We start from the raw sequence: 27,653 nt of genomic DNA on the forward strand, positions 1-27,653 counted from the left end.
TCTCTTGGAAAAAGGGCACGGGGACTCTTTCTTTGCCAGAAACCAACAAAACGGGGACCCCAGGGCAGAGCCTAAGGGCCTGGGAAAAAACAGCCATCTCTGATAGAAAGGCCTCACCCCCAAAAAAGTAAAAGGGAAAATAAATTGATGAGTGTTCACCTCTGATGTTTCTCACACTCTCCAGACCTGGCAGCCTAAACACAGACTATTTTACGAGCTAAGGTGCACCATGCACTTTTCACTGGCTTTAACCTTTCTTACTGCTGCAAAGACCCAATGATTCGTAGAGTTTTACAACAAGGAGATATTGTTATATTTAAGCAATGGGCTCTGGAAACCCCTGAGATTCCACGTAAAATTTTATGTGTATGCACATGTTTTCTGGGGAGAGAAGCCATGGTTTTATCAGATTTGCCACATGACTGTCCAAAACCAGACAAGAAATAATGGAACAAAAGTCATTTACCCAAAAAGGACACCAAAATAAAACTGACAACACATTCGGCGTCTGCGATTCCAAACTTTCCCACGTGCGAAATCCTGCCCCACACTCCCCCGGTCCTTCCTTTCCTCATACCTGGCAGACAGAGTCAGGCAGGACTCGGGAGTCTCGATCTTCAGGGCGTAGGGCACTTTCTCCATCACAGGGCGGCTGACCTGGAAACCAGGAGCGGCCCTCAGGATGGGCACAGGAGGGGTCCTGCCACCGCCCAACTCTGAGCCTGAGCTTCCTCACTGCGAAGGGCAAACCTTTCTCACCTGGAAGATGGGGTGTGTGTGTCTGTGTGTGTGCATGTGTGTTTGTGTCTCTGTGTGCGTGTGTGCACAGTGGGAGCCCAGCTGCTGACTCTGACTCTGTGGCCACCCGCTGACCCCCAGGAAGGCATCCTTCTCGGAGCCCACTGTGCTGGACAAGCACCTGCCCAGTGGGCACCCTCCAGCATGGCCTCTGTCAGACTCCTGAGCGGACGGATGCTTTGGTCCACAAAGGGAAGACACCTCCCAGGTTAGCAAGGTCACCCTTCTCCAGGTTGGGGGCCGCAGGAGGGAGACAGCCCCCTGCAGGCCCCCTTCAGCTCTTCCTCCCTTCTAGCCCTCTGCCCTCCCAAGTGACAGCCCGCACATACCCCATTCCCCCACTTCGGTGCTTCCCTTTCTAACCCAGTCCCCACGATGGTTGGGAATTACCTTCCTAAAACTCCCGGCTCATTGAAAATCCCCATCAGCTCCAACCAGCCCCGTATCTGGGACCCTGGTCACACTGAGTGAGGTCACACCTGACCCGGTCACACCGTCCTGTCTCTCCAAGCTCACCCACGAGACTGTCCAGCTGAGCCGGCCTCTCTTAAGAAATAGCTGCCGCTTGAACAGGCATTTGCACACTCGCGTGCGTTACTCAGAGCAGCCAAAAGGTGGAGGCCACTCTAGTGTCCACGGATGGATGATGGGTACACAAAGTGTGGGCTAGCCTACACCCACGATGGAGCACTATTCGGCCTTAAAAAGGAAGGAGGTTCTGACGCTTGCGACCACGTGGACGAACCCTGAGGCTGTTATGCTAAGTGAAGTAAGCCAGTCACAGAAGGACAAGCATCGCCTAGGAGTCCACTTATATGAGGTCCCTAGAGCTGCTGAGTTCATAGGGACAAAGAGTAGAATGGTAGTTGCCAATGCCTGGGGGAGGAGAGGGGGAGAATTAAAGAGTTTAAGGGCACAGAGCTTCAGACTGGAAAGATGAAGAGAGTGCTGGGGATGGCCGGTGCAATGGTACACCGTGAATGTGCTCGATGCCGTCGAACTGTACGGCTAAAACACGGTTCCAACGGTAAACGTACATTACGGATATCTTAACCACGATCGATAAACACACGTCTGCTTGCTTCCTCTCTCCGCATTCTCCTCCCCCCATGGACCCCCTTCCTTGTCTCTCTTCCGCATTTATCCAAATATTATCCACTCCGGGCAGCCCTCCCTCATCCCACCCTCCCTGAGCTCCCGACGACAGAATCCTGGGGCAACTCACAAGCCAGGGTCCTCCTCATCTGCAGGCTGTGAGTTCCACAGGCAGGGATGTATCTCCTCGTCCCCAGGGCCCCCGCCACCCCCAGGGCCCCTGCTCCTGGGCTCTTACCTTCATGCTGGCCACCGCCAATGCGCTCTTCAGCCGGTACTTCCCGTCCTTCTGGGGGTACGTGTACAGCAGGACGTCACTCATCTGGGGAGAGGGGACCCCGTCAGACGTGTCTTAGGCCCAGAAGGCACGTGCTGGGCATGTCCTGGGGCCTCACTGAACACAAGCTTCTCGCATTCCCAGGGACCAGGGGAGCAAGGGCACTCTGGGCTGAAACAGGAGACCCCTTCTCCGCAATTTCACATGGACACAGAGGAGCAAACGCACACATGCCCACAGGAAGTCCGGGACGGGGATGTTGGTATGAGGTTTATCCAGCACCACTCCAAAGGGAAACAACCCAAACACCTATCAGCGGGTATCAGGACACGGAAACGGCGGCACGTTCACAGCTCGCAGCCACACAGCAACCAGCGGGCAGACAGAACACGCCTGACGACAGGGCTCAGCCTCCAAGACACACCAGCGAGAAGAAGCCGGACTGTGGAGTCCACGCGGCTTCACAACATGTACATGAAGCTCCAGAACAGCTCATCTGCACTGATGGAAGTAAGGGCAGCGGGTGCCTGGGGGACAGTGAGGGGAGGTGCCCTGGGGAACTTCCGTGGGGCTGGATATGCTCCGTATCTCGACCCAAGCAGGTCACATGTCAATATGCAGCTGTCGACAGACACCAACATATACACTTAACACTGATGAACTCTCTATCAAGTCAGCCTCTAACAAGCAGAGTTAAGGAAGGGAGGGAGGGAAGGGGAAGATTCTTGGGGACAGGGAGCTGGCGGGTCCTGTTCACTGCAAGTTAGATAGATAGCGTTAGTCACGGCCGACTCTCTGTGACCCCGTGAACTGTAGCTCACCAGGCTCCTGTGTTTGCCTGGAGAATCGCAATACTGGCGTGGGTTGTCATTTCCACCTTCAGGGGATCTTCCCCACCCAGGGATGGAACCCGCGTCTCTTGCATTGCAGGAAGATCCTTTACTGTCTGAGCCTCCAGGGAAGCCCATTCACTGATGCACCTCCAGCAACACAGCTGATGCTTAATTAAGGTTTGTTGAATGAACAACTGAAGCTTGCCACCCCGAAGCAGGGCAGACATGCAGAAACTTAAGCCACTCTGCCTTCAGAGAGAGTGTTTCTGTCTGGCTAAGTGCACAGCGTGAAGAGCCGATGGCGTCCTCCAGGTGGCGCTATGGGCCGTCCAACCCTGCTCTGCTGGAGCTGAGTGGCTCCAGACAAGCTGTCTCGCTCCCCGGGGCCTCAGCCGCCCCATCTGCCAAGTGGGGAACACCACCACCCCCACTTCGCTACAAGCATCAAGGGAGAGTGGCCCCCGGGGAGGCCCCATGCGTGGGAGCCAAAGGGGATCAGGAAGACGGGGTCTGAAGAGGGGGCGGGAACTCAGGGTCCGCGCTCCTCTGCCCGCAGACAGCGTCTGCAGAGGGGGCGGGATGGGCGAGTTTTCCTGCCACTGGCTCTCCTGGTGCTTCTGGGACTGGCCTGGGCACTGAGCCGTGGTGCAGTCTCAGGCAAGCCCTTCCTCTCTCAGGGCCTCACTGTCTGAACAGAGTTGGAACAGACCAGGGTCGGCAAACTGTTTCGTAAAGGGCCAGATAGTCATGTACAGATGTGAGAGCTGGACCGTAAAGGCTGAGCGCTAAAGAGTTGATGCTTTCAAACTGTCTTGAGAGTCCCTTGGACTCCCAGGAGGTCAAACCAGTCCATCCTAAAGGAAACGAACACTGAATATTCATTGGAAGAAGGACTGATGCTGAAGCTGAAGCTCCAATACTTTGGCCACCTGATGCTAAGAAATGACTCATCGGGAAAGACCCTGATGCTGGGAAAGATCGAAGGCAGGAAGGAGGAGAAGGGGACGACAGAGGGTGAGATGGTTGGACGGCATCATCGACTGGACATGAGTTTGTGCAAATTCTGGGAGATAGTGAAGGACAGGGAAGCCTGGTGTGCTGCAGTCCATGGGGTCGCAAAGAGTTGGACCCAGCTGAGCAACTGAATAACAAAGAAAGTAAGTATTTCAGTCTCTGTGGGCCAGATGGTCTCTGCTTCAACTGCCTGACTCAGCCATCGTCTCCCAAAAGTAGGCACCAGAGACACTCAAGGAAGAACGAGTGAGGCTGCACTCCCAGAGACCTCCCTCCACAAAACAGGGGGCCGGCCGACCCCCGGCCCAGAGGAAGCTTCCAAGCCCTGTCCGGCTCTGTTGTTCTAACACTGACAAGAACCACTGGCCAGGCCAGGCTGAGCCCCTGGCAGGAAGGATCTCAATTCGGGCCCCACCATCCCCTCAGGCAGGCGCAGAGGGGGAACCGAGCCACAGACAGGCTAGACTCCCCCCTCCCAGGTCTACAGAGTTCATCGTGGAGGGGTCAGGATCACGAGTGAATAAAGGTGCCTCCAGGGCGTGCAGGGTGGTATGTTTGGGGGTGGCCACACCCCGCCCATCCCTAGGGAACCCACCCGTGTCACCACGGTGACCCCGCCTTTCTGCGGCTACCCCTGGAGCCACTGCTGCCATGGCAACGCCACCGGCACCCAGGGCTCTGTGAATGGTCCAGGACCACATGGCCTCCCTGCACGGCAGCGCCAGCCTGCCAGAGTGGGGGCTTCTCAGGGGAGGTGACAGGTGGTGGGCAGGATGAAGCAGAGGCAGAAGAGCCTCTGGACTTGGCTCCTCTGGTCTTTATATGGAGCTGAGTGACCAGTGAGGCCGGGCCAAGGCCCCGGGGCACAGGCCACAGAAGCTCAGCAAACCTTGGCAGGCAGCTGCGGATGAGACGCTTCCAGCCAGGCCCGCAATTCCCCTGTTCAGGACTGTGAGGCCAATCTGGAATTTAGCCCCCCAGCTGGCAGGGCCATTGGAGACCACCACACCCTGCCAGCCCTACGAGCGAAAGCGCCCATCTGCACCTGTGACTCCACCAGGCCAACAGAGGTGTTCCAGACACACCGTGTTCCTCACACCTCTACCCTTTGCTTCTGCTGTTCCTGCTCCTGAAATGTTCTTCCTTCATCCGCCTGACAAAACTCCAATCCTTCCTTCCAAGCTTAACGCGGGTACGGTTTTCCCCAGGGAAAAAAATACACAAAACACTCAGCATACGGCACAGCACCCAGAGAACACTCAACAAATGCCAGCTGCCCCTGTGCCATCCACCTTCCTATTTCCCCACTCTCCTGGATCCTCTCTTTCCTTCCATATCCCCCCCGCCCATCCCTGAGATTCTGCCCAAACTACTCTCATAACTCAATCTTTACCCTGGACACTGGAGGTTGAGGGCAGAGAAAGGGACCCTTAGCTATTGGGTTCCAGCACCCAGCACACAGGAGGTGCTTCAACAGAGAGAACTCCTACCCACTGACTCGGAGCCTTTCCACTTTTACTTTGCACACAATTCTAACAAAGTGAATGGAGACTGTAATAGCAGGAACAAAAACTGACAGCGAATGGTGGAGGAGCAGAGAGAAAAATTACTTCTAGCAGAGAGGAGAACTTAACAGGCAAAACACCTCGGGGGCTCAGGACGGGGGCCAGGACCTGCGTAAAGCTCAGCATCCGCTGCTGTCGTTCAGTCGCTCAGTCGTGTCTGACTGTCTGCGACCCCACGGACTGCAGCATGCCAGGCCTCCCTGTCCATCACCACCTCCCAGGGCTTGCTCACACTCATGCCTGTTGAGTCAGTGATGCCATCCCACCATCTCACCCTCTGTCGTCCCCTTGTCCTGCCCTCAATCTTTCCCATCATCAGGGTCTTTTCCAGTGAGTTGGTACTCCCCTCCAGGCCTGGACGTGCCCTGGTGTTCCAGACTGGGCTGGGACGTCATTAAGGACGTCCCTCTGTCCTGTCCTGTGCACATTGTAGACAGGGCCGGGCTCAGCTCAGAACCCTGGCTTCCTTCGGGCCTCCGCCCCCGACCTGCTAGGAGGGCCAGCCGGGTCAACTCTCCTTTCTGGGTCTCTGGTGGCTCACATGTCAGATAAGGCAGCTGAACAGTTACCCCAAGTTTAAGACCCTCCTGGTTTTAGGAGGGGCACGTGAATAATGACATTACACGTCACAACATTCCCCTGAAATCTTTCAAGTAATACCCGAGGGAGAGGCTTAAGCCCTCAGCTTTCGGCTTTCCTGGACGATCCTCGCCCTAAGGGGTCGGCTCTGGTCTCCACGGCCTTCCTGCCATCCTCAGGTAACGGCCCCCAAATGCTTCACAGAACCTGTAGTCCGGGCTTGACCGGAGGCCGGGTACTTACCAGAAACAGGTGCCGGGGGCGTCTGTTCTTCCCTGTTACTTTCATCAGCGTCCCTTCCTTCAGAAACTCCTGTGAGCAGAGAAGCAGACCTCGGTGATCAGGCTGACCCCCTACTCCATCCAGCGGGAAACCAATTACGATGCCTCCCGGAGCTCGGGTGAGCGGCTCATGGCAGAAGCCCCCTGCCCAGGAGCCATGCTCCACGCCTGGTGGGGCAGCCCTGGAGACGGGCATCTGGCCTTTGGGGAGCACCCTCTTTGAACCACACCAACCCAGATAGCGGGCCAGCCACAGAGTGGTCCCAACAATGACTCGGCCCCTGGTTTGCTGCCACGGGCATCCGATGAGAACAGAGCCTCTGAGATGCCAGTTTGCTACAGTGGCTGAAGACCTGCAAACAGTTGCTACAGCCCCCTCAATTCTGGAGGATACAAACAGATGTCTGATCGTCTTCACTAAGCTGAGGCCTCTGGCCAAAACGCCGGGTGGGGTTTTACACCTAAGTACCATCTCTCACTCCTGTTACTTGTCCTTTGAGGACCAGAACAGGTCAGGAATACATTTTTTTTTTTTTACTACTCTTGAGCTGAGTTTTGTGTTTTCCATTTGGAAGCTTTAAAGTGGGTAAATCTGTCTTTTAAAAAACGTTGGGGTTCCTGAGAGATGGTTTCCCAGCCACTGGACTAAACTGAGGATACTGGTGTCTCTTCTGAGAGGAACATGGAACCCCAATGGCACTGCTTTCTAAAGGCCCTGAGAGCAGGAAGCCCGAGGGGAGACGGCCAGGGGCCTGCGGAGCCCAGTACAGCCCTTGCCGTCCCGCCCTCCCCTCCCCCTGCCCCCCTCCATCCCTGCCTGTGGGCACCTGCGGCCAGGCCCGTCTGGGGCCAGCCCAGCTGAACAATGGGGCTTATCAGGGCCTCACCCACCTGCCTGCCCGTGCCCTCCGTGGTGGAGGCACTCACCCTTCCTGGCTGGAGGAGATCCCCTTGGCCCCGAACGCTGTGCTCGATGTGGACCAGCTTCTGAAGGTTTTCCTGCGGGCGGGAGCAGGGCAAGGGCAAGATGGTCAGGGCCCCTCATCTCCTCTGTAAGGAGTGGGCGGCCCTGCTTCCACTTCGGAGGAGGAAACGCAGCCCAGGAGGGACCTGCTCCCAGTCCGACTTCCTGTCGCTGGTGGGACCGGGAACCGAGCCTGGGTCCATGAGATGCCACCCGTGTGGGCTCCCGGCACTCCAACTAGTCCCTGCGGGCCTGGGCTGTGACAGTGCCCTCTGTCTGCACGCCGTGGAGATGGTCCCTTGGCCTCACTATGCCGTCCGATACCCGTTTATCTGGGGGCCACTGCTCCCGCTCTAGCCTGTGTCCCCCGTAACGCCCGGAGCATCCAGATTGCAATAACCCACGTGGCAGAAGCCTCAGGCCAGACTGGCTCTGCGGGCTTAAACCCTTTGCTGAGAGCTCGGTTACTGAGACAGAGTGACCAAGAAAATGCAGTGCCTGCCGAAGAAACGCTCTGGGCTCCCTGAAGAAACAAGTGCGCCCAGGAGCTCACTGAGAATTCACAACACGTACGGTCCCGGGCCCTTCCCCTGTCACAGTGGCCCGGAGTGCTGGAAGGGCGATGACCCTGAACCTCACGCAGGGTTGGGTCTAAAGTCAACGAACATGGTGAAAACTGCAGAGAAAATGCCCTGAAAAGGCCTCGACACCGTCCCCAGTTCAGTTCAGTCATTAAACCATGTCCGACTCTTTGCGACCCCATGGACTGCAGCACACCAGGCTTCCCTGTCCTTCACCATCTCCCAGAGTTTGCACAAAATCATGATGCCACCCAACCATCTCATCCTCTGTTGCCCCCTTCTCCTCCTGCCTTCAATCTTACCCAGCATCAGGATCAGTTTAGAGCATAAAATCCTACCCGTCAGAAAACGTGTAAAAGTTATTCTACCTCTGGTTACGACACAGGAGCTGCAAGAAAACAATGCCCCCACCCTAACAGGGAGAAAAAAGAATCACATCATCTAGAAAAGCAGAACTCTGCTTATAGTTATTGGAGCGCGGGGTCCCTAGGACCCCACCGTGGACACAGGAGATCAATGAGTTATCGCCTCTGGCAACACACAGGGAGGAGGTGGTCAGCATAAAGAAGCTTGAGAAGAAAGCAGCTAAAATGTTAATGGCTTCTTAAAGGTCAGGTGTGGGCCGGTGGGACAGTATTAGAATAGAGGGAGCCCCAGACCCAAGGGGCATGTGGAGGCCCTCGCAAGCTCTTTCCAGGAGTTTCTGCCCGGTGCTTTCAAGGAAGAGTGGGGGCAGAGAGAATCCCCTCTTGGTGCTGAAGGGGTGCAGGCTGCCAACTGTGGGGCTGGCACGAAACCCAGCCCATTTCCCCAGGGCCCTTTCTCCTATAAGACCCTCCACCACCGTGGGAGGTGAGGCTACTTTCTCACTCCCAGACCCTGAGGCAAGGAGCCCATGGCTTCCGAGGCAAGGGCAGAAGCAGATCAAGGTGCCTGTTCCAGGAAGACGTGGGTGACCTCTGAGGTGCAGGATCACACACCAAGACAAAGCAGAAACCTGCCCAAGACCCGCCACTGGTACACGGCAGAGGCTGGCTGCCCGTGAAGGAGAGGCAGGAACGCCAAGAGTGCGCCAGGCTCACAGGCCCCCCTTAAGACTGAGGCTTGTCCGCGGCAGCCGTGACCCACGAGCCCTGCGTGACAGGACGCAGTGGTCTAGCCCCGAGGAGGGGAAGGACGCAGAGGTCCCTTCCGTGGTGCAGAGATTGCAAAAAGCAGAAGACGCAGCAGGGAAAGCCCCCGGGCCCTCGGGTCCCACACACAGCAGCAGGTGACAGCAGCCACCTTCCGGAGGAGCATGACTGTGGGGGTCTGAAGGGGACGTCTGACGACAAAACCTAAACTCAGCTCAACTACTGACCGCACGGATTCAGTTCCCACCCTTGACGTGACCGGCCTGAGCAGAAAAAGAGACACATCCACTGTTAAAGGTAGATGCTATTTCCCACAGGGTCTACAGTCCCTCTGCACATAACGGTGTTCGATCAGGCACAGGAGACACACGAAGCAAGGGAGAACCCTAACCCATTTTCAAGACATAAAGTGTTCCAGAAAACCAGAAAGTGAGGTGACACAGATACCGGAGCCATCAGACAGGGACATCACAGTGACTACGACTAATCATGTTAGAGGAGCCGCCGGAAAAGACAGCACGCACGAGCAGAGGGAGTTTCAGTAGAGACGGAGACACACGAGAGACGGAAATGTGAACAGTAAGAAATGTGCTATCAGAAACGAAGAATTCCTAGAACAAGCTTAGCAGCAAATCGAACACAGCTCGGGAACGAATGAATGAACCTGGGGAGGGCTTCCCTTGTGGCTCAGCTGATAGAGAATCCACCTGCAATCTGGGAGACCTGGGTTCGATCCCTGGGTTGGGAAGATCCCCTGGAGAAGGGAAAGGCTACCCACTCTAGTATTCTGGCCTGGAGAATTCCATGGACTGTCAGTCCATGGGGTTGCAGAGAGTTGGACACGACTGAGCGAGCAACTTTCACTGTCACTTTCTTTTCAAGCTGAGATTCACCACCTTGAAACAAAAAGAGAAAGTAAGAGTGCAGGCTGAGGGGCAAGGGAAGAACCGAGCACCCAAGAAAAACTTCCAAAATTAATGGACAAAAAGCACAAGCCCAGGAAGCTTGATAATCACAACAGGATACATGCCACTACTTCTCCAAAACACACATATTTAGATATCATGGTCAAACTTCTAGAAGTCAAGTGTAAAGAGACGATCTCAAAGGCAGCCAGTAAAAACGGGACCCGTTACATAAAGAGGGTAAATATAACCACTGCAGCAGATTTCTTCTCCAAAACTAGGCAGGATATAAGACAGTGGAGTGGCATCTGTAAAGCACTGAAAGAAAGTTCTGGTCAACCCAGATTTCTATACCCAGGAAAAACATTTTTTAAAAAGGAAGGTAAATCGATCAATTAAATGAATGGATGTTGGATGCTAGGAGCCAAGTTTCCATTCCAACACTCCTCTTGGGAGGGGAAATTTACAGAGAAGCCAGGGGAGGAGTAACAAGTAAAGTTGAAGACTCAGTAAGACACTCATATTTAGCTTAACACAGATGGCTATGTACAGAAACGGCTATTCCTATGAGTATATACACAGTAAATACACAGTAAGTCTTTGCTCTGTAGCTGACAGAATCAGAAGAAATGATACTCCAGTAGCAGTGAACATACCATGCCCACATCCTGGTTTCTAAAACCATTATCCAATTAAACAAACCAAGGCTCTCTGGAGAAACAGCTGATTCTAGGACTGGGGCAGGACACATGCAACGTGAACATGGAGCATCTCATAGTGCCAGGAAGCAAGGAAGTGCTCAAAAACTAAGCAAAATAAAAATCCCCACCCAAAGCCACATTGATGGGGGCATGTGAAAGGGGCACAGGAACCAACTGGCCAACTCCTAATGGCCAAAGCTGGGACAATTTGAGAAATAAAATCAAGTGCATGGGATCAGAAGTCAAACATAACATGTTTGTGAGTTCTTACTGATATAAATAATTTAGGTATAAATTAATTTAGAACTGGTGAACACATTAATAAACAAGGGAGAAGAGACCAATCTCCCTTGCAGAAGATGTCCAAATAATTTAGGTAGACACTCTTTCCTCAAGAGGAGGGAGCATAATTCCCTACTCCTTACATGCAGGCTGCACACAGACACTTTCCTCCAACCAGTATGGACCGGCAGCTGGGGGTGGAGCTTTACATGCAGAAATCCCACCAGCACAACCTTGACCAGGCAATCACGGTTCACATCGACAGTCCTACGTCACGCTGCCAGGATGTGCCCTTCATCTGAAATTAAGAGTAGTATTTTCTGTGATCTTTCTCCCCCTAACTATAAACTACGCATGCGTGTGCGCGTAGTCGCTTCAGCTGTGTCTGACTCTTTGCGACCCTATGGACTGTGGCCTGCTAGGTTCCTGTCCATGGGACTCTCCAGGCAAGAATACTGGAGGGAGCTGCCATGTCCTTCTCCAGGGGACCTTCCCGACCCAGGGATCGAGCCTGCGTCTCTTATGTCTCCTGCACTGGCAGGCGGGTTCTTTACCACTAGTGCCGCCTGGGAAGCCCAAACTGTAAACCTAGTCTACTCATGACAGCTCAGCGTGGGAGGGAAGACGCGGCCCTTCCTGACCGGGTTTTTCTCTTTGGAAGCAGAGACATCCCCCCTAACAGCAAGTGGGAGCCCCCCAGTCCATCTGCTGCTACATCTGCTGCACAGACTCCCAAGCGCCTCTGTATTTTGGCTACATTGAGGGAAATCTCACTGTCTATACAAAATGCCAAAGAGCAGGGAGCTCCCGGACATCGGGGGAGCAGAGAGGGCCCGATGACCCACCGGATTTCCCACCCCGCTGGCTTCAGACTCCAGGCTTGCAGACTCCTCCATCAGCTACCCTGATGTCTCCCCCCAAACTCTTTTCCAACTGCGCCTACACTGGCCCCATCTTAAAGCCTCACTGGGTGACCCTCTGAGCTCTGACACACTGGCGCTTTCCCGTCTTCACGCCTGTATCCAGGCACTCTGCCTGGACCACCTCGGCCCCCTGTGCCTTCATGGCATGCGTACAGTCCTCCCTGTAAGGGCACCTTCCGTATCATCGCATCTCAGCATCCCCAGGGGACAGATGAAACCCTTTTCTGAAACTTATAGCACTTTCTCTCTCTCACGATGTTTATCATGATTCTTCATGTCCATGTCTTAAATGCTCTGCTAAGCAGTGACTTCCTCAAGGGCCAGGACTCATGGCTTTATCTCTGTAACTCCAGATCCCAACCTAAGACCTGACATACAGCAGGAGTCCAAAAGACGTTACTTCCCTTCCCCTTTTTCTACCTGTGGATGACTCGCTGTAAGGATGCTCTGTGCACCTGCCACAGCAAAGCCAAGCAACGGCTTGGCACACATACCACCATCACTCCCACCTCTGCCTGTGTCAGACATCACTAATCAATCACTGAACTTTCCCCACCGAGCCAGGACTCAGCCTCAGAATCATTCCCAACACACAGCTTTAGCTTACTGACAGCTTAAAGGAGCAGGAAAAAAATGTAGACACCAGTAACCATGGAAACCACTGGAACAGAGTTGGGAGGTGGGATAAAGCTGACCATCTCGGACAGACACCCAGTAAACATCTGATCAGTGTCTCCCGAATGAAGTTACACACTGTCAGAAACAGGCGTGTGCTCAGATCTCACGTGGTCCCGTGAATGAGCAGCTCTCAAACTTGTGTGGGCCAGACATTCACCTGGGGTGCTTGTTAAAACTGCCTATCTCTGAACCCTACCCCAGAAGTTCCAGTTGGCAAGACTGGAGGGCATGTCCAGGAATCTGTAGTTTACAGAGCACCCCGGGTGCTGATGTAGATGTCTCAGACCAGGGTCTGGACGCTACTTTTCCAGTCTGTGCAAGTCTGCAGCCCTCCTCATTGTTCAAATAAATGGGGAACCGGAGACTCGGGGAGGGACACGCAGGGCCTGAAGTCACACAGCAAGTGTCAGAGCCAGAAACCACGGCTCTTTGCAGGATCCCATGAGACACATGATGGCCTGTGCCCCCCATCAAGAAGTGGGGGTATCACAAAGCAGACCTGGGCAGGGTGGAGGGGGCCCTGGCACCTGCACCCACAGGGAAGGTGCCCGGGGCCAGACTTACGCCTTGCTCCATGCTGTCATTGGCACGGTCTGTGATCTTGGAGATGAGGGTCAGCGCACCTGAGGAGAGAAGCAGAGAGCACTGGACCTCCTGGGCAGGGCCGGGCTAGCTGCCACCTGCTCGCCTCCTGCTCCGGAAGTCCCCCTGCAGGGCCATGCTTGGGGTAGCACCAATCCCTCCCACGGCTGGTGAGGGCACTGGCCCAACCCCAGCTTGGCCGCTACTGCCTGAGTGCCTTTGACAGCAGTGTGACCCCTCCGTGCCTCAGTTTCCCTGGCTGTGTGTGGAGCGTGTCAACACAGAGACCACCCTGGCAAGTCGTATGCAGTGATGGCCACACAGGACGGGGAGGAAATCAGGAGTCTAGGGGGTTTTTTAGACCCGGCGCCCCCTCCTATCACCAAACTCTGGCCACGCCCCTTCTCCTCCTCCTCTGACTGGATGTTAGCCCACCCCCCAGGGAGTCCCCACAGTTGAGGCAAAGGGGGTGTCACTCAGCAGCCCCGGAGGCCTCCTGGCCCCTGCATGCCCAGCCAGCAGGGAGGGGGCTGTGCTGTGCACCTGGGAACTGGGGTGGAGTCCACAGCCGGGGGATGGGGGGCCCGAAGCTCCGCTTTCTCTGGGCTCACACGCACACTTACCCTGCGTGTCATCGTACTCCGCTGAGTCTGGGCAAAGGTTATTTAAATAGTCTGCAGAGGGAACAAGAGTCAGGAGTCAGTTTGCCCGGGTGAGGCCTGCCCCCTGGGATCCACAACAGGAGACCCTCAGTCTCCAGAGATGGAGGAAGACTTCCAGAAGGACGAGGGGAACCGCCTCTCTCCTGTCAGCCCGACTATAAGAACACGCAGGCACAGAGCCGGGCCCTCAGCACCACCACCAGTGTGGCGCCCGCCACCGCTGGCCGTCCATTCATTCATCCACAGACGCCGAATGGGCGCTGCTGTGTGCCTGGTGCCATGCGAGGCCTGAAGAGGCACACAGTCTGCTGGGGGGACACAGATGTGACCACCACTCGGCAGAGGGTGACTCGCAAGACCCCTTAACACATTCACACCCACAACTGCTCGACGCAGGCTGGTCTCACTCTAGCTACCTCTCCACGCCGCTCGCTCACTGGGGCAGGGTCGGCATTCTTGCTACGTGCCACGTTTGCTCAGACCCCAGGGCCTTTGCACTTACAATTTCTTCCCCTTGGTACACTCTTCTTTCAGATGGTCATATGGCTCGTGCCCTCACTTCACTGAGACCTCTGTTCAGTGTTACCTCTTCAGACAAATCTCATCTGACGCCTGGATCTAATACAGCAGCCTGTTCCCCTGAATGCCCTTAACCTGCCTTCGTTTTCTTGAGAGCTCTTATCACGGACATAATATATTTTTAATTCCTTATTTGCTTGTTTGAGTATAAGCTCATAGTGTCACAGACTCTGGTTGTTGAATTTACCTCTACGTCCTCAGTTTCTAGCACAGAGTCTGGTACACAGTAGGTGCTTAATAAATCCTGGTTGAATTAGATGAACAAACCCTCCATCTCCTGGCCCAAATGTCTTTTTTCACAGGTTGATTGCTTTCTGGGTTACACGCATATCTCTATGGGTGCAGTTCCATTTCTCCCCAGCAGAGCATCAGCTCCCGGGCCAGGGGCTCTCTGTCCACTTGGGGGGCAGTTGCTCAGGGAGGGGATGACATTCCCAGGGGACAGTTTGTAGAGAAGGAAGCAAAGAGGATCTGGGGCTGAGACCCAAGAAACACTGACATTCCTGGAGTCATGAGGAGGAGAGTGAGAAGAGTCAGAGAGGTCAGAAGGAGGAGGGAGAGCGTGTGTCACAGAAGCCCAGGAGGAAAGGGCTTCGAGAAGCAGGAAGCGGTCAGTGACAAAGCCACAGAGAGGGCCAACAGGTCCGAGGGGAAAACATCCGCTGACTCAGGAGGGCTCTGGTGATAAGAGCAGATTTAGGGAAACGAGACCCACAGAAGCCAGGGAGGAAATGCAGACCAGGGGAAGATGAGAGTCGTTGTGTGTTTGGCTGGGAGAGGCTGCAGCGAGATGCAGCAGCTGGGCACTCTCAAGCAAGTTTCCACGTGGCCGCGGGGGTCCGGAGCTCAGCGGGAGGAAGGGGGTGGGCTGGGTGCCTGGCACCTTCCCAGGGGTGGGGGGCAGGACTGAGAGACCCTGCCCGCCCCGTCCGGCCACAGTGGGAGGCCGGGTGTCCCCCGCCACTCCGCAGGTGCTGCCCCTCCGCTCTCCCCGCCCGGCCTCTGCGCCCTGCCCTCCCGTCCAGCCACAGTGGGAGGCCGGGTGTCCCCCGCCACTCTGCGGGTGCCGCCCCTCCACTCTCCCCACCCGGCGTCTGCGCCCTGCCCTCCCGTCCAGCCACAGTGGGAGGCCGGGTGTCCCCCGCCGCTCCGCAGGTGCTGCCCCTCCGCTCTCCCCGCCCGGCCTCTGCATTCTGCCCCCCTGGGGCCCACCTGTGAGGAGCGCTTCGTACTGGAACAGGCGTCGCACCACCCGCAGCAGCCGGTGCTTCACGTTCTGGCCGCCTCCCTGCTGACTCTGCTGATCCCAAGACCAGGACAACGAAACTCCATCAGGGACCCCTGCCCCTGGCTCCGGACTCACGGCATCCCATGTGAGCCCAGCCACACACGTCCCAGCCATGTCTTCTGGCCGGGCCGAGCCATCTCCAAAACCAGGGTCCCCTCCTCCAGGAAGTCCTCTCAGATTAGCTCTGCCCCACTCTGACAATTCGTTCCTTCAGGCTCACACACTGCTACCTACACTCAGTAATATGTCTCTCCCAAGCCCCGTTAGCGATAGAGAAAAGTCCATGAAGCTAGCGGTTACTGGATCCTCAGCTGGTGGCCATTTGTTGCTCACTCCAATGGCTTTAGGGCCCCGGCTTGCTTTGTGCTTCTCTCCCGGGACAGGAGAACAGCTGCTAAAACCCTCCCCATGGCCAGTGCTCGTGGAGTTGTCAGTGATGGCCCAAGGCGGGATGTTCCGGGTTTTCCCTTCTGCTGGGTCGCCCTCTCCTCCCCAACCCCCCTAGGTCTGACCACCCGATTGGCATGAAGCCCTTCCATGCCCAGCCCCACCCCTGCATCCTGAGAGCGGGTTCCTGGGACGACCAAGGGACCCACCTCAAATTCTCGGACGGCCGCTGCCAGCCGCGGGGCGTGGAGGCAGTTCTCACCGAGCAGACTCAGGTACCTGTCGAACTGCAGGATGTGAGTGGCGTGGTGCGCAAACTCCTGCTCCCGGGCCAGGAAGACGTCAGCCACCTTCTGTTGGCCTTCCCTGCAGTCAAGGAGAGGGGGACGGGGCCCCAAGAACTCAGGCTCGAGGCCCCCTGACGGTGAGCACCGGCAGGGCATCCCGGGTGGTGGACCCTCCCGCGGCAGGCGAGGGACCAGGCACCTCCTTGTCTTGGCGCCCCGGCCCGTCAGATGGAGACGCCGCTTTACATGGTCGGGGCGGGGGGTTGCCCGCCCCTCCCCAGCATTCCCCTTGGCAACGGGGTGGGGGTGGGGGCCCGGGGCAGCTCACCAGTGTGCCAGCCTCTCCTCCAGCTCCTCCAGGATCCCCTGGTGAAGGTCGTGGATGGCCGGGAGCTCACTCAGGCCGCGTCTCAGCTCCTCCCGGCCCACCGGGTCCTTGCCCTCGTAGTCCATCTCATCCAAGGCCCTCACGACTGCTCCGTGGAAATCCTGAAACCCAGAGAGGCCTGTTACTAATGTGTACTCCCACAGGACTGATTGAACCCAGGCCCCCTGGCAACCGCCCCGCGGCTCTGGAGTCCTGACTCCGTGCTGACTCCAGGGACCTCCTGCCAGGGTCTCAGACCCTGTGAACCGGGGGTGATCACAAGTAACAGATGCCCAAGGAGCCCCCACAAGCTCCTGGCATGGAGCAGGTCTAAAGCTTGCTCATTCCTCCCCTTCCTTGTGGGGACTCCCCTGCCTTGGGTATACCCTGTTCTTTTACGGGACAGGTAAGAAGTGGGGTAGTTCCTTCTCTGAAGAAATATTATACAGCTCTTGCTTTACAACTATCCACCTTTAAAGAAGTTCATGGGCTGCTCTTTCACAACGAAGTCTAAAGAAACCACAGGCGCCTGCTCCCGGGTGTAAAAGCAGTGAAGATGGCGACTGTGTAGAAACCCCCACAGGTGGGGCTAAGAGATCAAGAGAAAGCTGCCTCCCCACCGCAACACAGCTGCGTGAAAAGTGAGCAAAGGAAAAAGCTGAAAGGAAGCGGGATGAAATGTAAACAGTGTCGGGGGTATGGAATTAGGAACCGATTACTTTCCCTCTTGTCTCTGTTTTCTAAAATTTCTGTGAAACGATTAGGTACTTTAAAAATTAAATTTAATAAACATTAACATTATAAAGAATGTAAGACTTCTTTCTCACAACAAAAATATCTGATCTTCAAATACACAGACCCTTACACGAGGCTCAGCGCTTAAAAGTTATAAATACACGGAATATCCTGAAGCCACCTTGAGTCCTGAAGCAGCAAACATCGGGTGAGCCTCAACATCAAAAGTCACGGTCCAGCCACGCAGATGTTGCTGCTCAGTCGCTGAGCCACGTCAGACTCTTTGCGACCCTATGGACTGTGGCCCAGGAATCCTCTGTCCGTGGGATTCTCCAGGCAAGAACACTGGAGTGGGTGCTCGTGCCATCCTCCAGGGGATCTTCCGAACCCAGGGATCATCTCTTACATTACCTGCACTGGCAGGCGGATTCTTTACCACCAGCGCCACCCTGGAGTTTGCTCATATTCATGCCCACTGAGTCAGTGATACTATCTAATCATCTCACCCTCTGTCGCACCCCCTTCTCCTCCTGTCCTCAATCCTTCCCAGCATCAGGGTGTTTCCTGATGAGTCAGCCCTTCGCATCAGGTGGCCAAAGTACTGGTCCAGCCCCAATCCAGAAGGTCAAGCCGCCTTGGCAGCATTCAGGAAGGACAACCACCCTGCCTTGTTCAACTGCCTCCCTGACGGGGACCTCATCAGTGGGCAAGAAGGTTAATCCCATCGCTGAACAGCTGTCACTGTGAGAGAAGTCTTTCGTTACAGAGGTATCTGAAAAGGGCAAGTGCCCAAGAGGCAGGGAGGTGGGTGGGGTGGAGGGAGGGAGTGGAGGAGAGGGAAAGAAAGGGAAACGAGAAGGCAGAGGAAGGGGAATGGATGGACGGAGCGAGACAGATCACAGGAGCGGGGCAGAGACCCAGGGAGACTCTCTGGCCGCCCCAGAACATCGGCAAGGAGGCCACGGTGCTCTAGGAGGGACGGCAGGTATGAGGTTGCAGAGGTCTCCACTTCAACACCGCACCCTGTCCTGCAATGAACTCCTGGTGCCGGGAACGGCAAGGGGGCCACGGGGAGGGCCGTCACCCTCTTGCTGTCCCGAGGAGCTCACCACCCCATCACTCAGGTCAGAAACTCTGAGTCCTCTGGGCAGAGAGAGCATGTGTGTCCTTAAGCGGAGGCCACACGCTCGAGCCATAATTAGAAACCGAATTCCATTGTACCTGAGCAGCCAAAGCCTTTCCTGAAAGCCAGTCCCGGGGGGTGGAGGAAGTATGAGTGACAGGGAGAGGCCAGCTGGGTGGGGTCGGCAGCCAGAGGGCGGTGGTTCTGAATTCTTAGTTCTGCCCAGAGCCGGCTCTGGGACACCGGGGTCGTTCTGAACCTGGAGGGGAGGTCTCTCTGCTGGCCTGGCGCGGGAGGACCCACCCACTCCTTCCTTCCGGGTCTCTGTGTCTTTTAGGAGCCAGCCTCCAGCCCCACAGGGAATCCTAAGCCTTGTTCAGTCGCTCAGTCGTGTCTCTTTGCGACCCTGTGGACTGCAGCACACCAGGCCTCCCTGTCCTTCACCATGCCCTAGAGTTTGCTCAAACTCATGTCCACTGAGTCAGTGATGCCGTCCGACCATCTCATCTTCTGTTGCCCACTTCTCCTCCTGCCCTCAGTCTTTCCCAGCATCAGTGTCTTTTTCAGTGAGTCAGCTCTTCGCACCAGGGGTCCAAAGGATTGGAGCTTCACCATCAGTCCTTCCAATGAGCATTCAGGGCTGATTTCCTTTAGGACGGACTGGTTTGATGTCCTGGTTGTCCAAGGGACTTCTCAGCCCTGGCATCCCAGAGAGAGAAACATGCTGACCCGGCCGATCACCCCTCCTGCCTGGCAGCTGGTTGACAGTGGACTTCAACACACTCCCTCTTTGGCTCTGGGCAGGTTCCAGCTCAGCTACCCCAGAAGTGATCACAGGCAAACTGCCAAGCTATCTGAGCCTCAGTTTCCTCACTTGTAAAATGGGGAAGACAGTGCCACCAAGTATACACAGCGTGAGGCTCCTGAGAGGCTCGTCCTGATGTTTAAAACTGCCTTGGAAACTGTCAAGCGCTATTCCCACAGCAGCAATGCTTCTGCTTTCCTTTATTTTTTTAAAGTAAGTTTATTTATTTTTGGCCGCACTGGGTCTCCGTGGCCACTTGAGGGCTTTCTCTAGTTGCGGGGAGTGGGGCTACTCTCCAGATGTGGCGCTCTGGCTTCTCCCTGCAGCGGCTTCTCTTGTTGCAGAGCACAGGCTGTTACTCTGCAGCAAATGGGATTTTCCCAGACCAGGGATCGAACCTGTGTCCCACTGCACTTGATTCTTATCCACTGCACCACCAGGGAAGCCCTGGCTCTGCTTGAGATAAGACATCCTCAGAACAGGGCCACGTCTGTACGTTCCCTCCCATCTTCTGACGTCCAGCAGAGTGTGCTATCAACAGAGGAGTTTTATAACGCCTGCGGATAGATGGATGGCAGGGCCCTCATTTAACAGAAAAGGAGAGTGAGTCATGGGGGAGCCAAGACCTGAATTGGGTCACCCTGACACGCAGATCGAGTACACAGAAGTGGGGAGAGGGAGGGGGAAGGACAAGCAAAGACAAGGCTGACGGCTGCGTCTGCATCACACTCCAGGGAGCTGAAATATTAATGGCTTTGCAAGCTGGCTTCTCATCTGTAATTAATTCTCACTCAATTGGCTCAGTCCCAACGGGCAGGACGGCCACCATCAAGAGGAGTCATTCCATAAACTGGGGCACAATGGGAATTGTTCAGACGTCGGTTCGCAAACTCACTGGAAGTGCGGAGAACACGCCACCCTGTCCGTGGCTCCCTGGACGGTTTCTGCTGTCACCGTACCAGGGGGCCCAGCAACCACCACAGACGGAGGACAGGTGTACTGGGACCGTGGTCCTCATCTCTTTATCACTCAACAAGTATCCTGAGCACTTGCTCTGCTCCGAGACGTCAGGGAAGAAGGGTGGGAGCAGGAGAGACGCTGTCCTGCCCCCAAAGAGCGTGCAGTCTCGGGGAAAGGCAGAGAGCAACGTGATGATGTCAACACAGGGTGTAAGCGTCCACTGGAAAAGCACCGGGGCGTGCAGGCCCCGGGAAGGAGACCTGGCTTAGCTCCAGGGGGCCATGCCCTGGAGACAAGAGGGGCAGTGGTACGCGCTGGGGACAGCAGGTGCAAAGGCCCTGAGGTGCGGGAGGAGCTGAGCTGGCTGTGGTCTGAGTGTGTGGGTGGCTAAGTGGGCGCATGTGTGTGTGTGCTCAGGATGGGAAGCTGAGGATGCTGAGGGCTCAGACGGGACCATCCCACAGGCGCCCTGCAGGCTTCTTAAGGGACTTGGGTTTCATCCTGGGGTGATGGGGAATCCTGAAGGGTGCTAAACAGGGGAGTAAAATGACCAGATATCTCTCTTTACAAGTTCACTTTGCTGGGAGAACAAACTGGAGGTGGCCAGTCCGTTGTTCTGTGTTCAGTTCTATCTGTTGCCTCTTGACCTGCATACAGGTTTCTCAGGAGGCAGGTAAGGCCCGGTATTCCCTCTCTTTAAGAATTTTCACAGTTTGTTGTGATCCACACAGTCAAAGGCTTTGATGTAGTCAGTGAAGCAGAAGTAGATATTTTTCTGGTATTCCCTTGTTTTCTCCATGATCCAATGAACGCTGATGATTTGATCTCTGGTTCCTCTGCCTTTTCTAAATCCAGCCTGTACATCTGAAACTTCTCGGTTCAAATGCTGCTGAAGGCTAGTTTGAAGGATTTTGAGCATAATCTTATTAGCACATGAAATGAGCACAATTTCACGATAGTTTGAACATTCTTTGGCATGGCCCTTCTTTGGGATCGGAATGAAAACTGACCTTTTCCAGTCCTCTGGCCACTGCTGAGTTTTCCAAATTTGGTTACATATTGAGTGCAGCACTTTAACGGCATCATCTTTTAGGATTTGAAATAGCTCAGCTGGAATTCCATCACCCCCACTAACATTGTTCGTAGTGATGCTTCCTAAGGCCCACTTGACTTCGCATTCCAGGATGTCTGGCTCTAGGTGACTGATCACACCATCGTGGTTATCTGGGTCATTAAGACCTTTTGTAGAGTTCTGTGTATTCTTGCCACCTCTTCTTGATCTCTTCTGCTTCTGTTAGGTCCTTACTGCTTCTATCCTTTATCATGCCCATCTTTACATGAAATGTTCCCTTGATCTCCAATTTGCTTGAAGAGATCTCTAGTTCCACTATATATTACAACTGTCTTTTAAAGTAGATAAATTAATATTTTTAGTTGGGAGTTTCAATATCAAGCTCCCAAAAATTAACAGAATGAATAGACAGAAAAGTACACCACTTAATACTGTTAACAAATCAGCACACTCCGATTTGATGGATTCACATCAACCCCTATTGAGATCCCAGCTGCCTTTTATTCTTTTTTACAGCAATTGACAAGCTGATCCTAAAGTTCATATGAAGACGTAACAGATCCACAACAGTCCAAACAATCTTCAAAAGGAACAAAGCTGGAGGAATCACGCTTCCTGATTTCAAAACTTACTATGAGGCTACAAGAACCGAGATTGTGTGGTAATGACATAAGGATATTTAGGTTAATGAAATGGATCTGAGAATTCAGAAATAAATCCTCACACATTTACAGTCAATTGATTTTTGACAAGGGTGCCAAGAAAATTCAATGAGAAAATAATCTTTTCAACAAATGGTGCTGAGATATTTGAATATCCATATGCAAAAGAATGAATACGGACTCCTTCTTTAGCTCATACACAAAAGTTAACTCACAATGAAACACTAAAAGTAAGAGCTAATACTATAAAACTTTTAAAAAATGAGAGTAAATCTTCGTGATCTGGGGTTAGGTAAAGCTTTCTTTGCAGAAGACCTAGGTTTGATCCCTAGGTTGGGAAGATCCCCTGGAGAAGGGAAAGGCTACCCACTCCAGTATTCTGGCCTGGGGAATTCCACGGACTATACAGTCAGACTACACAGATGGCACAACTGAGCGACTTTCACTCTCAAAGCTTTGTTAGATACAACACCAGAAGCCCAAGCAATGAAAGAAAAAATGAATTAGGGTTTATCAAAATTTAAAACTTCTGTGCTTCAAAGAATACTATCAAGGATACAGAATGGGGAAGATATATTCGTAAATCATGTATCTGATTAGGGGCTTGTATACATAATTATAGTAAAAAAAAAAAAAAAAAAACACCCATTAAAAAATAGGCAAAGGATTTGAAAAGACATCTCTCCAAAAAATATATACAAATGGCCAAAAAACACGTGGAAGGATGCCTAACATCACTAGTCATCAGGGAAATGCAAAATCAAAGTCACAAGTGATAACCACCCACCAGGATGGTTATCATTAAAAAGACCTAACAACAAGCACTGCGAGAACTGGAGAAACTGGAACGATCACACGACACCGGTGGGAAGGCACTGGTGGTAAAGGATCCACCCGCCAGTGCAGCAGATGCAGAGATGTGGGTTCGATCCTGTATCTGAAAATGGACTTGCGTCCAGAATATTTAAATAACTCCCACAAATCAATAAGAAAAGGAGAGACAAGCCAATGAAAGAACAGGCCAAGGACGTTTTTCAAAAGAGGATTTCCAAAGGGCCAGTAAACAGAGGAAAGATACTCAGTTTCATTCATCATCAGTTGAAACAACTTAAGAAACCACAACGGCTGTGAAACAGCACCGACGGCGTGGGAATGCTGGCCAGTGCGCGTGAGTCGGGGCCGTGAGTAAACAGCACCGACGGCGTGGGAATGCTGGCCAGTGCGCGTGAGTCGGGGTCGTGAGCAAACAGCACCGACGGCGTGGGAATGCTGGCCAGTGCGCGTGAGTCGGGGTCGTGAGCAAACAGCACCGACGGCGTGGGAATGCTGGCCAGTGCGCGTGAGTCGGGGTCGTGAGCAAACAGCACCGACGGCGTGGGAATGCTGGCCAGTGTGCACGAGTCGGGGTGTATGTTGCTTCAACCACATTATAAATCTACTCGGCAGCTTCTAATGAAGTTAAATCTACACTCACCCCATGGCCCGACAATTCCCCCGCCTTCCCAGCGGGCACAGTGGTAAAGATCCACTTGCCAACGCAGGGGACGCAAGACACCTGGGTTCAGTCCCGGGGTCGGGAAGAGCCCCTGGAGAAGGAAGTGGCAACCCACTCCAGTGTTCCTGCCTGGAGAATCCCATGGACAGAGGAGCCTGGTGGGCTGTAGTCCACGGGGTCGCAGAGAGTGGCACGACTGAGCGACTAGCCCCTGGGTCTTAGTTGCCGCACGGGGGGTCTTCACTGCATCGTGTGTGCGTTCTCTAGTTGTGGCAAGTGGGCTCCAGAGATCTGGGGTCATGGCCTGAAGAGAGCCACCCTGACCTCAGAACGTCTCTGAAGTCTCCTATTTCAGCTTAACAATGAATGCATATTTTACACTGTTCTCCAAAATGTGCTGTGCTTAGTCGCTCAGTCGTGTCTGACTCTTTGTGATCCCGAGGACTGTAGCCTGCCAGGCTCCTCTGTCCATGGGATTCTCCAGGCAAGAATACTGGAGTGGGTCACCATTCCCTTCTCCAGGGAATCTTCCTGACCCAGGGATCGAACCCAGGACTCCCGAATTGCAGATAGATTCTTTACCATCTGAGCCACCAGGGAAGCACCCAAATATATCCATGTCCAATTTATTTAAAATTGCGTATCTAGAGCAAAGCAGAGGCTCTTAATAAACGTGCCACGTTTCTTGGGGGACGTCAACTACTCTGCAGGCTACCTACTGCCTACCTGGAGCGGACCCACGTGTGTCCCAGCCTGGAAGGTAAGGACTACACAGAATTCTGCACTGTCAGGCTGCCTGCCCTTCTCTGCATGTTTCTATTATCGCCCCTCCAATCAAGCAGGGAGCAGACTCTCACTCATGTTTCTTTCACTCTCGCATTGACCTGGCTTTGTTCACAAACTGTGCTGAACGGATGTTTGCTACTTTCCTATTAGGTTCTCAGTTCCAGGGGCAGCCTTTCAACTCCCAATGATCAGGCTGCACTCTGGACCAAAGAACCACAAATCTCTGAGGGTGGGACCTGAGCATCCGTGTTTTTTAAAGCTCCTGGGTACCCAGGCACGGGCAGCCTGTGTTCAGGGAACTTACAGGATCACCCATCTGTGGGTCTCAAATGTCAGTGTCAACACAGGTATTGCCTGCAGGGTCCTGAGGACACAGATGTCCAGGCCCCACCCCCCAAGTCTCTGACCTAGAAGATCTGGGGTGGGATCTAAGCATACTTCTCTCCCTCAAGCTCCCGGGAGATGCGGACACTGCTGGTTCAGGGACCGCACCTTGGGACCTGCTGATGGAGACGAGTCTTTCTCACACTGTCCTCCGCAGAGACCCAGGGGGAAGGGAGGCAGAGGCAGAGTCGACTGTGGCCTCCCCCTGCCTCTGAACAAAAGTGTCTCCGTTTCACCCACTCTTCGTCTTGGTGTCCTGAGTGGCATTCCCTGTGAGAAAAAGCTTCTGTGGCTAAAGACATCTGAGTCCTGCCAGCCGTCTCAGGGTGAGGCCCCGAGACAGAAGAGACTTTGCAAGGTCGCACAGCAATTTTTTTCCCTGTGTTGCATGAAAATTTAAAAGGAAGAGCCAATGCCTACAGTGGGAACCTCCTCTCCTAAGATGCCCCGACAGCTACTGCCTTCACACCTCCCAGCATGGGGAGCCCGTCACCCGCTCACCCCATCAGTTCAGGGGGAAAGAAAGCACGTCTTCTCACACTTGACTAAAATCTGCCTCTCTCTGCTTCTCCCAAAGATCCACGCCCTCTCTGCCCCGGAAGAGCCCAGCAAAGACTTAGAAACCTAACCAGCCCCGTATCCTTCCAAGCTGATTAAAAACTATTTCTGAATGGGCAGGGGCTGCAAAGGTAAGTAAGAGACAGTTACTCTCCCTGTCCCTGAGAAACACAGAATTTTCTTGGTTCTGCACCCACTTCCCCAGGATTAAGCCGTTTGGGGGCTTAGTCTGGGTTATACTTGGGGTCCCCCAGTGCCACTCCCTGCCACCAAACCCACCAGCCCAACCTCCCCTACAACTCCTTCCCCGCACCCGCCTTGCTCGAGTCCTGAGGGCTTGGAGATTCCTGTACTTCCCTTTTGAAACATGAAGCATCGTGGCGTTCAGGCTCTGCCTGAAGACCAGCCCTCCAGACACTTCCTGTACAGCCCACACTCCCAAGCCCTCCCCTCTGTGAATTTGTTTCTGCTGCTTCTATCTGCCGAAAAGCCTGTTTCTACTCCTATCCATCCACGTCCATGTCAACATCTCCTCTTCCAGGAAGCCTCCCTGGACGTCACTCCTCCCGCTCACATGACTCCACCCCTCCTCAGACTCCTTGCCGCCTCACTGGAATGTCCCACGTCCATCTGTGTACGGATGTGAGAGTTAGGGGCTTCCCAGGTAGTACTAGTGGTAAAGAACCCGCCTGCCCATGCAGGAGACATAAGAGATGAGGGTTCGATTCCTCGGTTGGGAAGATCCCCTACTGGAGAAGGAAATGGCAATCCACTCCAGTATTCTTGCCTGGAGAATTCCATGTTCAGAGGAGCCTGGTGGGCTGTGGTCCATAGGGTTGCAAAGAGTCAGACATGAAGTGACTTAGCGCACACGCACGGGAGAGGTGGACCATAAGGAAAGCTGGGCACTGAAGAATTGATGCTTTTGAACTGTGGTGTTGGAGAAGACTCTTGAGAGTCCCCTGGACTGCAAGGAGATCCAACCAGTCCATTCTAAAGGAGATCAACCCTGAATATTCATTGGAAGGACTGATGCTGAAGCTGAAGCTCCAGTACTTTGGCCACCTGATGCAAAGAGCTGACTCATTGGAAAACACCTTGAAGCTGGGAAAGACTGAAAATAGGAGGAGAAGGGGGCGACAGAGGATGAGATGGTTGGATGGCATCACCGACTCGATGGACATGAGTTTGAGTAAGCTCTGGGACAAAGTGAAGGACAGGGAAGCCTGGGGTGCTGCAGTCTATGGGGTCGCAAAGAGGCGGACACGACTGAGCGACTGAGCGACAGCCAGTCTCTCAGAGCTCTGCAGTCAACCAGGCCTGGCTCCGCTTCTCACTTTGGGTAAGTCACCTTCTCTGGGACTCAGTTTTGGACCCACCCAACCACCTGAAAAATAGTTACTGAGCACAAACTGTGCAACTGAACAAGCTAACGTAAGTAAACCACCAAGCACACGCCGGAGGCGCTTAGCAAAGCCCCTGTGGCTGGGTGGAGAAAGGGGGGCCTAGCGGGCTCAAACGCATGGCCCACCAGCTTAAGAATATAAAGTCTTAAATTCGGTGCTAAGTCCCTCTAGATCCTGTGTTTGTCCCATTCATGTCAGCACCGAGGCCGCCACCCAATGAAACTCCTACGTGCTGATAAGACAGAGGGCTTCTGAGTGACCCCCCGCTTTCTCTGGGCAGTGTGGGGAGTCGGGCTGGGTCCATGGTGCTCCTGATGCCCCCGACACCCTTCCCCGCGGTCACCGCCACTGAGGGTGGGGGGAGTCGCTGTCAGAGGGAGCACTCAGGAGGACCCGTGAGCCTCTCCCTGCCCTTCTGCACTGTGTCTGCCCAATCCCCTTCCCCACGTCCTTTCGCTCCTTCCTAAGACCCTGCCAGTCCTCAGGCCCCCCGCCGCGGGCACCTCTTTTTGCCCAGGGTCCCTGAGAGCCCTCTCCTGGAGCGTCAGCTAACCGCTCTCCACTTAACGCTTTGCATGCACGTCCTTCCCCAAGCCCCCTCCCTCCACCCCCGCAACTTAACCCACCATGTGTCCCCAGGCTTAGCCTGGTCTGCTCCAGTGCTTGCTGCCTTAAGGAGCCAAGAAGTCAGCCGGCCCTCCCTTTCCCGCACTCGACAGCCCACGGTCACCGGGCTCACAGTCCTCAAATCGGCCCGCAGTGGTGCAGGCCACCGGCACTCTTGAGGGGGTCACCCAACAGCCTCCCACGGACCTTCAGCGGATCAAACCCTAACCCCCAGCCTGCCTTGCAGGGCTCGCCCAGACCTGTGCAAAACCCACAGACATGACTGCGTCTACAGCGTCT

General features: G+C 54.4%; 1 protein-coding gene across 7 annotated transcripts in view; it reads right to left on the minus strand.

Annotated features, from left to right (window-relative positions):
- FGD5 (FYVE, RhoGEF and PH domain containing 5) overlaps positions 1–27,653 on the minus strand; it is a 123,531-nt gene that overhangs the window by 14,705 nt on the left and 81,173 nt on the right. For 6 of the 7 annotated variants that reach the window (XM_024983314.2, XM_024983315.2, XM_059880132.1 and 3 more), the window contains exons 6-14: positions 16,723–16,883; positions 16,317–16,473; positions 15,645–15,732; positions 13,815–13,865; positions 13,174–13,232; positions 7,370–7,441; positions 6,405–6,473; positions 2,132–2,215; positions 578–657 (exon numbers count right to left, since the gene is read on the minus strand). In XM_024983314.2, coding sequence (XP_024839082.1) covers positions 578–657; positions 2,132–2,215; positions 6,405–6,473; positions 7,370–7,441; positions 13,174–13,232; positions 13,815–13,865; positions 15,645–15,732; positions 16,317–16,473; positions 16,723–16,883 — 821 coding nt within the window. The remainder of the gene's footprint in view (positions 1–577; positions 658–2,131; positions 2,216–6,404; positions 6,474–7,369; positions 7,442–13,173; positions 13,233–13,814; positions 13,866–15,644; positions 15,733–16,316; positions 16,474–16,722; positions 16,884–27,653) is intronic. The other variant, XM_024983313.2, reaches the window with a different exon arrangement.

This window comes from Bos taurus, chromosome 22 (assembly GCF_002263795.3).
Source record: "Bos taurus isolate L1 Dominette 01449 registration number 42190680 breed Hereford chromosome 22, ARS-UCD2.0, whole genome shotgun sequence".
Classification (NCBI taxonomy): Eukaryota; Metazoa; Chordata; class Mammalia; order Artiodactyla; family Bovidae; genus Bos; species Bos taurus.